Here is a 10,000-nt window from a genome sequence, read left to right on the forward strand (position 1 = left end):
TCTGCAGGAATGTACGGTCATTAATTGGCACAGCAATAATAATACTTTTTATTGCTTTCAAAGCAACAGACAGCTAATAGTGTCAGGTTTCATACATAACCCTAACATACCCCTACACTGTAACTCCATCCCTAAAATCAGTATTAATTTTACTATGGTAAACTTCCTAATAAAATGGTTACATGTTGGTTCCGGCCCTTTGTATAACTCAGTTCTTTGAAGGTTGTTCTTCATCATTGCTTCCTAGTTCAAAAGGGCTCTCTTCCTTTAACACTTGGGGATTATCACCGTCTATTGAGAACCTGGTCTATTTTTAATGAACTCAAGTTTGGGACCTCATCCAATTCCAAAGGCCTGGTAACTGAGCACAAGAATGTGTCGACGCAAAAAATCACGGTTCGAGCAGTTTTCACGCGAACACAAAAGGAAGGGCAGAACTTGGGGATAAATTATGAAACCTGCATGGCATATTAAAGGGTGAGAACGAATTACCTGGATCTGGTCCTACTGTTTTACTTGATGCGCAAATGGTTTGGTTCGGACATCCTTGACATGCAGAGCTTTTCCCTGCCTGTTCGCTACCTGTTCCAGGACAGTCTGCAGTTAAAAAAAACACCACTAAATAAATATATTCATGCAGCGAACGTTTGTAAAGTGATCTCTTTTTCTAAACTCTAATCGTCAAAATATTCTCGTTTTAAAGTAGAATTACGTTCAGGCGCATTCTCCGGCACGTCCGCCATCTTGTTTTTTTTAAGAGCCCACGATGATGGTGCTGGCGCATGGTCATTGCTTCCAACATGAAAAGGAAAATGGCGGAAGAAGGGTCTGGTAAATATTTTTTGTTTATCTCAAAAATTGTTTGTGGGGCAGCAAATTCAAATCTTGATGATAGAATAGTTACTGTCTTAATTTTAGTAATAGATGCCGACGACAAGTTGGAGTCCGATAGAAAGTGCGAGCGCACGGATTCTTCTCAGGACCCGTGTCGGGAGCAATGTTGTCCCAAAAATGCTGATGTTGACAACGAGAACGCGGAAATGAACGAGACGTCGAAAGAAGATTTTAGCGTGGAGGAGAAAGAGAAGGACTCAACAGAGGATGAACCCGCTTCGTCTTGCAGAGAGACGGCAAGTTTTAGAGTGGTTTGGAACAAGAAAAATTATGAAGTCACTTTCCCTGTTGACGAAACAGCTGATTGCCTGAAGCAACATATAGAAAATCTGACAGGTTTGCTTTTCTCGTGTTTTTGCTTAATTAACTCTAAAATGAAGAAAGATTTCTCCGAAACGCCTCATTAAATTTACTCCAAGTTCCTTGAATTCAGAATTTAGTAGCCTCCTTTGACGGGGATATGGAAATGAATGAAAGAACCCTTTCCCACCCCTCCGACAGAAAAAGGGTGATTTTGGTTTCGCTACGTGGACCTTTTTGCAGGAAGTCAAAAATGGACTTTTTCCACTTGTTAAAACACAGTCATTTTCAATGAAAGAGAGTTTGTTAACATCATTGTTTACACTTTTAACATAATTTCTTTTCTCATTTACTTACAAATTTGCTTATAGGGGGCATTGTATTTTAGACCAATCTGCCTAAAGAAAACTTGATAAATGCAACGATCATCACAATACAAGTAGCATAGAGAGAGGGATTGAGCTTCAATATGCATTTTTTTGAGTTTATATAACAGCTCCACTTCAGGATCAGGCTACACAGTCATACAAGATCCTGCCCAAAATCCCCAGCACTAACCATCGCCTCTTCGAGATTAGGATGCCACTACTACTACTACTACTACTATAACAGCATACAAATTTATGCACAAAAACGAAACACAGAGGAATTGTTAACACTTTGCAAGCAGGACTGCACACTAGCTATTATTTTAATTCTCAGAAACAGACACTTTGTAGTTAACACTTAATACGAGAAGTTTTAAATTCGCATCCCGTTACAGTAAACGTAGTCATCTCCATAATTTTGGCTTTGAATTGAGCAAAATATTAGCTGATAAATTATTGGGTGCCAAAACTTAATGGTTTTTGAACCAGAGGTTAACCCACTTCAAACATATGTTGTCTTTTATATTCTTTAAATTTTACACGTATTAATGTAATTATTATTGGCCTATTAGGAACAACCAAAATGGATGTAGAGCAGCCCTTTTTTCACATAGGTCGTGGGACTAGGTCCTGTTAAAGCCTGATTTTTTCCGGGCTGTCTCTTTGATTTTTGGACTTTAAAAAATGCTTCTAATGTTCATAACTGCAATAATCTAACCTCCTTACTTATTTATATTTTAATTTTTTTTCTTTTTTTTTTTAGGTTTACCCGTGTCAATGCAGAAGCTTATGTACAAAGGTAATATAGTAATCTGAAAACAGAAACTTTCCTTTGTCAGGAGTTTTGAACTATGGGGATCCAGGCAGGCACTTTGTTAGTAGCATTTACTTTTCCCTATTGTATCTCTGGTTCAATGACATATCTAACCCTTGAACCCCTTAACCACTCCCATTGGTGACGAAAACCTATAAAGTCTTCCTCCTAGGAGTCAGTGGGTTTGCTTAATAAAGGGGAAAAAGTTTTTTAGTGGAAGTAGAGATTGTTAACCAATTGACTTCTAAACGGCATCTATTGGCACTGGCATTAGACAGAATAAAATCTATTAAGTCTCACTTCTAGGAGTCAATTGATTAATATTACTCTGTCGCTATTGGAAGTTCGATGCCTGAGACATTCAGGAGCTTGCAGTATTGGCAGCCAGCTCCTAAATGGAGACTGCGCCCATGCCTGGGAAATCCTTGCAACCCAGCTATGAGCCCCCATGCAGCATGGGAGACAGGCACCCATCACACTAAAAAAACATTTGAAAAGGGGAGAGGGAAGATAACCGCTAAAATGCTTCACAAACACTCTTTTCCCACAACACAACTACAACGTTATTGTTATGCCCTACAGCACGCAAGCACGAGAAATCGTGCAGCAGGGATGGCCCACCAAAGTGGCCCCTGATTCCCTGACCCAACGCCAAAAGTGGGTTGAGTTTTTGTTAGTTCTCTACTCTGCTCCGACAGTTTTCTCTGGGTCCTCTGGCATGTTCAGTCATAGTAGCGAAATATTAATGAATGTGAAGGCCTTAATATTTTAGCCTGCAAGCAGGCTCTTCCCTTGAAGTGGTGTGCGGCCAAAAAGATGGGGGCTTTGTTGCTTGTTTCGAAGGGAAGAGCCTGCAAAGATCCCTGCAGTTCTTCAGTTCTGCCCACTGCTGATCTGTCAAATCATCAAAGTGAAACGAACCAATCAGATCAGATCAGATCAGATCAGATCAGATCAGAAGAGGTAAATAAACCGTAGCATGTCAAATCTGAAGAAGTTGTTGTTACTAAATGGCTTTGAGTTTCACACAAGCAAAGAGCCCTTCCACTAAATAAAAGAAGGGAAGATGATCAAAATTATATAGAAAATCTCTGAGGGAAAAAGCGACCACTACTGTCACGTTTTAGCGTCCGTGCACAGAAAACCATGAGTCCCCCTTGTGAGTAGAGTGCATGCGAGATATTCAAATTTCCTGGCCCATCTCAATGTCGAAGACCTTCCTGACAACGCTACAAGCGTGAAAGTCTTGGTGTTAATACCAAATGGGACTGAAGATCTGTACAGCAAGTGACAAAGCCACAGTTTGGCTTTTAAAGAATCTTGCGTGAAAAGGATGGCAAGCAGCTGCAAATGTCTTTCTCAAATTTGTGCATGAACCAACGCGTGAGGATTTTCTAATCGCACTCAACAGGCCTGTGAATAAAGAATTCAGGGAATATTGTCAATTCGAAACTATTTTTTAGAGAGCAACATGTCTTCGACCTTGCAGCGTTCTCAAACACATTTGTCGTGAGGGAAATTGACATGTATTTGTCTTTATGCGCAGTTTCATGTGGAACTGACCTGGAAGGTGACCGAACCACTGCAAATACCATTGCCTTAGCCACAACAACTGAAGCGCGCCATTGCGTTAAGGATTTATTGGCATTCTATGCTGTTATGCCTTTTCCTGTATACAGGAAGACTCTTTATTGGGTGGAAGAGAGACACTTTCCGAGATTACACTCGCCTTGTTGAGTTGAACTGAAAATCTTTGTATTGTTTTAACTGACAATTGTCAATCGCAAATTGACCAATCAGCAATTTGCATTCTGAACGTATATACTCATCTGAAGAACTGCCGGGATCGCTGCAGGTTCTTCCTCTCCTTTAGAAACTAGTAACCAAGCCCCTATATTTCACCCCGGTACCATTTTCAATGGAAGAGCCTGCTTGCAGCCCATTAATATTCTGACTAGCTTTCACTTTTTGTTGTTAAATCTACAGGTCTTGTCAAAGATGGTAGCAAAACTCTTAGGGAGTTAAATGTTACAAATGGAGTCAAAATGATGGTTGTTGGGTCAACCATAAATGATGTTATGAAAGTCACTCCCCCTCCCCCTGGGGCATTAAAAGAAGAAAAAACAACCTCAGGTAAGATAGGGTGGGATGAGATAGAACACAAGTATAGTATTTACCTGCCCCCCTTCTACTACCAGGGTGATAAATTGTCTAAGGAAAATGTTGGTGCTTGCGCTAGGTCGTGTCCAGGTTTGACTCAAACCCTGCTTCCAACAATTTAACACAAAAGAAAATATCCATTCTTTTATAAACTGCAATATTGGGGGGGGGGGGGGGGGCGGGGCGGGTGGAATAGTACCCTTAATGTGTGGAAAAAATAACTGATAATATCTAACAGTATTTCAATCAATCAGTATTTTTGAGCCCCTAATCAATATGGGATAGGAAGAGAAAGTTTGCCTGTGGCTGACTTAAACCTTGTTATTATCCTTGTTTTCCTTACGGTAATTTTAAGACTGATGAACAACATTAATTTGATGTATGAGCATCTCTTTGAATTGCTAGACGAGGTACAATACTAAAAACTCCAATAAAACTGTATCTGAGTTTATTTTACAGATTTAAGCTGTCAAAAGCACACACAAAAGCATAATAGAGTATATACCTTCAAAAAGAATACTGACTGCAAACACCCGCATATAAAAACAAGACTGGATTAAGAACATCAGACTGAAATTTGGCCAATAAAGCATCATACACAGTACTATTATAAGAACCAATAGCCTGATAAATAAAACATGTTAGTAAACCTGTGAATTTTTCGGGAATCTGCTGTAAACTTGTGCTAAAGAGAAGACACTAAACTTAACAAAAGAAAGTTGCATATTGTCGTACAGTTCTTGGCAAAATTTTGTAACTCAGAGTTTCCATGTTGTTACAAATTGAAGGAGATATCCTGTTTTTGCAGACTCTCAGTTTGAAATACAAAGGTGCCTTATCTTGAAATGATAATTTTAGATTTAACATGACATCATTAAAAAGGTCCACACTAATCAATTCTTTGTTTCAACTGATTTTATTTTTTTATTTTTTCAGGCTCATCAAAGGAACCTCTCTGTAACCAAAAGGTGATTTTTTTAATTTCCCATTCTTGTTTCCTTGCACTGAATTTTTAAAGGTCCTTAAAAAATTTAACAAGGAGTAATACTGTACTTTCATTTGTATTTTAGATGCACAAAAAAGTTTTAGACAAAGGAAAACCAGATGATGTGATGCCTGGAATCAAGAATAAAAAAGTATTATTTAGTTAAGTTTGCACTATTGTTTTTCAAGTCATTTGGTTAGCAAGTGGGTTTGGAAGTTTGAACATCTAATACTTCAGCATCTGTTTAGATCTTCCTCTGATCCTGATAACTGTAGTAGGTCAAAATAAGATTCACTTTAAAATGATTTCAACATATTCCTAGTATTCCTTAGGGCTGCAAAGGGGAAGGGGCTGGTAAAACTGCAATAGCTCTACCATTTGTTGGCTTTCATTGCTCTCTTAGGGGTCCAGATGACATTATGATGAGTGATAAATGGCAAAACAGTCACCCAGTTTTACAGTTGAAATTAAGGACTCGCTGGCAAGCATGGCTAAGTGATCAGGGTGCTTGCCTTGAGATCCTGAGATCCTAGGTTCAAGACTAATATTATTCTGTCCACGAGCTGAAGTCATTCCTGGTAGTCCCTGATTCGACTCTTCAGTTGCTCTTGTAAAATAGTCAAATGGTTTGCCTCGACACAGTTGGGGTTCTTAAAGGTTGTTCCGTTCTTCTGTATCATTGATATGTTTCACTGCCCCTGAAAAGTTCCAATGGGGAGTGGTCCATTAAGTAATAAACAATTCATAGTGTTATTATTATGGAATTCCTGCTTTGCACTTAGGCCATAATTAGTTTTGATCTGGAAAAATCACAAACTGTCGGTAGCAGTACATCTGAGCTCCATAAATGGGTCTAATAAGAAATTTGACTGTGCGTTTTTAAAAAAAACTTTTATTTTTTACCTTGCTCCATTTTCTTGTTCATTTTTCCCAGGAAAAGTTACCAACAGTTCCAGTGGCTGGGATGTATAACAAATATGGTGGAAAGGTCAGATTGACCTTCAAACTTGAGTTAGATCAACTTTGGATTGGAACAAAAGGTAAATGACAGGACCCAACAAACGTTCACAGTTGAAAATTACGTGTAAATATGTCAACTCAACAACCCATGCAACAGTGTTCAACTTACAACTGTGCGAACTTTGCAAGGAGGCGTGACTGTCAATCAAATTCACACATCCTGATTGGCAGACAATTTGTAAAAGAACTTTGTTAGGTGGCCACAGTGCGGTGCGTCGCACTGTAATATCCTTAGTGTTAAAGGAAAGGTCAATACCCACTGATCCTGGATTAGACATCCTATGTTTGTCTTATTGCTTGGTTCAAAAAACTAAATTTTCTTCATTCTTTGCATTATTACAGAACGAACAGAGAAGATACCAATGGGCTCTATAAAAAATGTCATTTCTGAAGCAATTCAGGGACATGAAGAATATCATATGATGGTATGAGGTGCAAAATTTGAGGATGACTGATTATGCATGAAAAGTGTTAATATGGGCTGTTGATTTCAGGCTAGTAATTTTGTCTAAAACAAAAAACAAAAAAAGATCTCCTAGTTCATTTAACATACATGTTGTAGAGCAAACCAAAGAAAATGGTTTTTAATGTCGACAGTTTCAGTGACTGTCGGCTGTCTTTATCATAGCTAAGAAAGCCAAAATTCCGAGTATTTTTCTTTGTTTTGGGCAATCTTTCTGTCGAATTTGTTAGCCCGGTAAATTTGTCTCCAATCCTAAAATTGTTAAAATATTTCTTTCTTTCGTTTTTCGGGAAAACCGAGTACCCAGAGAAAAGCCTCTCGGTGCAGAGTAGAGAACCAACAAACTCAACCCACATATGACGCCGACTCTGGGAATGGAACCCGGGCCACATTAGTGGGAGGCGAGTGCTCTTACCACTGCGCCATCGCTGACCCCCCTTCACTGCACCCCCTTCACTGCATCCCCTTCACTGCATCCCCCTTCACTGCATCCCCCTTCACTGCATCCCCTTCACTGCATCCCCCTTCACTGCATCCCCCTTCACTGCATCCCCTTCACTGCATCCCCTTCACTGCATCCCCTTCACTGCATCCCCCGTCACTGCATCCCCTTCACTGCATCCCCTTCACTGCATCCCCCTTCACTGCATCCCCTTTCACTGCATCCCCTTCACTGCATCCCCTTCACTGCATCCCCCTTCACTGCATCCCCTTCACTGCATCCCCTTCACTGCATCCCCTTCACTGCATCCCCCTCACTGCATCCCCCTTCACTGCATCCCCTTCACTGCATCCCCTTCACTGCATCCCCCTTCACTGCATCCCCTTTCACTGCATCCCCTTCACTGCATCCCCTTCACTGCATCCCCCTTCACTGCATCCCCTTCACTGCATGCCCTTCACTGCATCCCCTTCACTGCATCCCCCTTCACTGCATCCCCCTTCACTGCATCCCCCTTCACTGCATGCCCTTCACTGCATCCCCTTCACTGCATCCCCCTTCACTGCATCCCCCTTCACTGCATCCCCTTCACTGCATCCCCTTCACTGCATCCCCTTCACTGCATCCCCCTCACTGCATCCCCCTTCACTGCATCCCCTTCACTGCATCCCCTTCACTGCATCCCCCTTCACTGCATCCCCTTTCACTGCATCCCCTTCACTGCATCCCCTTCACTGCATCCCCCTTCACTGCATCCCCTTCACTGCATCCCCTTCACTGCATCCCCTTCACTGCATCCCCCGTCACTGCATCCCCTTCACTGCATCCCCTTCACTGCATCCCCCTTCACTGCATCCCCTTTCACTGCATCCCCTTCACTGCATCCCCTTCACTGCATCCCCCTTCACTGCATCCCCCTTCACTGCATCCCCTTCACTGCATCCCCCTTCACTGCATCCCCCTTCACTGCATCCCCTTCACTGCATCCCCCTTCACTGCATCCCCTTCACTGCATCCCCCTTCACTGCATCCCCCTTCACTGCATCCCCTTCACTGCATCCCCCTTCACTGCATCCCCTTCACTGCATCCCCCTTCACTGCATCCCCTTCACTGCATCCCCCTTCACTGCATCCCCCTTCACTGCATGCCCTTCACTGCATCCCCTTCACTGCATCCCCCTTCACTGCATTCCCTTTCACTGCATCCCCTTCACTGCATCCCCTTCACTGCATCCCCCTTCACTGCATCCCCCTTCACTGCATCCCCCTTCACTGCATCCCCTTCACTGCATCCCCCTTCACTGCATCCCCCTTCACTGCATCCCCTTCACTGCATCCCCCTTCACTGCATCCCCTTCACTGCATCCCCTTCACTGCATCCCCCTCACTGCATCCCCCTTCACTGCATCCCCTTCACTGCATCCCCTTCACTGCATCCCCCTTCACTGCATCCCCTTTCACTGCATCCCCTTCACTGCATCCCCTTCACTGCATCCCCCTTCACTGCATCCCCTTCACTGCATCCCCTTCACTGCATCCCCTTCACTGCATCCCCCGTCACTGCATCCCCTTCACTGCATCCCCTTCACTGCATCCCCCTTCACTGCATCCCCTTTCACTGCATCCCCTTCACTGCATCCCCTTCACTGCATCCCCCTTCACTGCATCCCCCTTCACTGCATCCCCTTTCACTGCATCCCCTTCACTGCATCTTCCTTCCAGTGAGTGTTGAAATAAACTTATGAGAGGTTAAATAGTTTGCAAAGTGCACTTATGATAGCAATAGTAATTGCCAAAACATTTTTGCGCAGAAAAGTTGTCGCTATCTTCATTAACTTAATCATCAGTCTTCTTCTGATCAATTTGGGTTTCATTTGATTTTTGAAAACGGCATTTACCTTTTAACTGTAAACAGTTGATTCTTTTTCCCTTCCACACAGGGTCACCTGAAAATTACAAAATTTTTGTCCAAATGAAGCGCTCCCCATATCGACCCATTGTTTAGCAAACGTCATTCAGCGCATTCTCTGTTTTAGGCGATTCAGTTGGGACCTACTGAAGCGTCGCGGTACTGGATCTACTGGGTACCAGCGCAGTTTGTCGATGCAATAAAGGATACTATTCTCGGAAAATGGCAACCGTTCTAGCCTTCTGGTACAGATGAACGTAACAGATACGGACTTGAGTGGTGTTTTTCAATACACAGGATTCGGGAGCTTTGAATCTATGTGAAAATGTGCAATGAACCATGTTGACTTTTAAAGTGTGACAATTGCCTTTTTTGCATGGAAGAACGTCGACTAAATGAATAGTCTTCGAAAGAAAAGAGTTGGACCCAGAGTGCTTTTCATAACGTACTTTGTTAAAGTTACTTTGGAAACAGATTGTCAGGCAGATGTTAAGATGCCACGGTTAAGAAAGCGAATTTTTGACAATCTGAAGCCGTTTTACCATTGAACTGATTGGATCAGGTTGATTTCTGAGATTTTATTGTTTCTCAACAATATACTGTGGACCTACTACCAACAGACTCATCAGGCGATCCGTCTCCTTC

General features: G+C 42.3%; 2 protein-coding genes across 2 annotated transcripts in view; one reads left to right on the forward strand and one right to left on the reverse strand.

Annotated features, from left to right (window-relative positions):
- LOC137970051 (cytosolic Fe-S cluster assembly factor NUBP1 homolog) overlaps window positions 1–759 on the reverse strand; it is a 15,033-nt gene extending 14,274 nt beyond the window's left edge. The window contains exons 1-2 of the mRNA XM_068816509.1: window positions 713–759; window positions 493–597 (exon numbers count right to left, since the gene is read on the reverse strand). Of these exons, the coding sequence (XP_068672610.1) occupies window positions 493–597; window positions 713–743 (136 nt within the window). The 5' untranslated portion in view covers window positions 744–759. The remainder of the gene's footprint in view (window positions 1–492; window positions 598–712) is intronic.
- A 32-nt stretch (window positions 760–791) lies between these two features.
- Window positions 792–10,000, forward strand: part of LOC137970052 (ubiquitin domain-containing protein UBFD1-like) — a 10,246-nt gene continuing 1,037 nt past the window's right edge. Inside the window, exons 1-9 of the mRNA XM_068816510.1 lie at window positions 792–831; window positions 919–1,230; window positions 2,326–2,361; window positions 4,363–4,509; window positions 5,473–5,504; window positions 5,607–5,672; window positions 6,456–6,561; window positions 6,884–6,966; window positions 9,483–10,000. The exon at window positions 9,483–10,000 is cut by the window's right edge and continues 1,037 nt beyond it. Of these exons, the coding sequence (XP_068672611.1) occupies window positions 801–831; window positions 919–1,230; window positions 2,326–2,361; window positions 4,363–4,509; window positions 5,473–5,504; window positions 5,607–5,672; window positions 6,456–6,561; window positions 6,884–6,966; window positions 9,483–9,593 (924 nt within the window). The 5' untranslated portion in view covers window positions 792–800 and the 3' untranslated portion in view covers window positions 9,594–10,000. The remainder of the gene's footprint in view (window positions 832–918; window positions 1,231–2,325; window positions 2,362–4,362; window positions 4,510–5,472; window positions 5,505–5,606; window positions 5,673–6,455; window positions 6,562–6,883; window positions 6,967–9,482) is intronic.

Source organism: Montipora foliosa, chromosome 9 (genome assembly GCF_036669935.1).
Source record: "Montipora foliosa isolate CH-2021 chromosome 9, ASM3666993v2, whole genome shotgun sequence".
Classification (NCBI taxonomy): Eukaryota; Metazoa; Cnidaria; class Anthozoa; order Scleractinia; family Acroporidae; genus Montipora; species Montipora foliosa.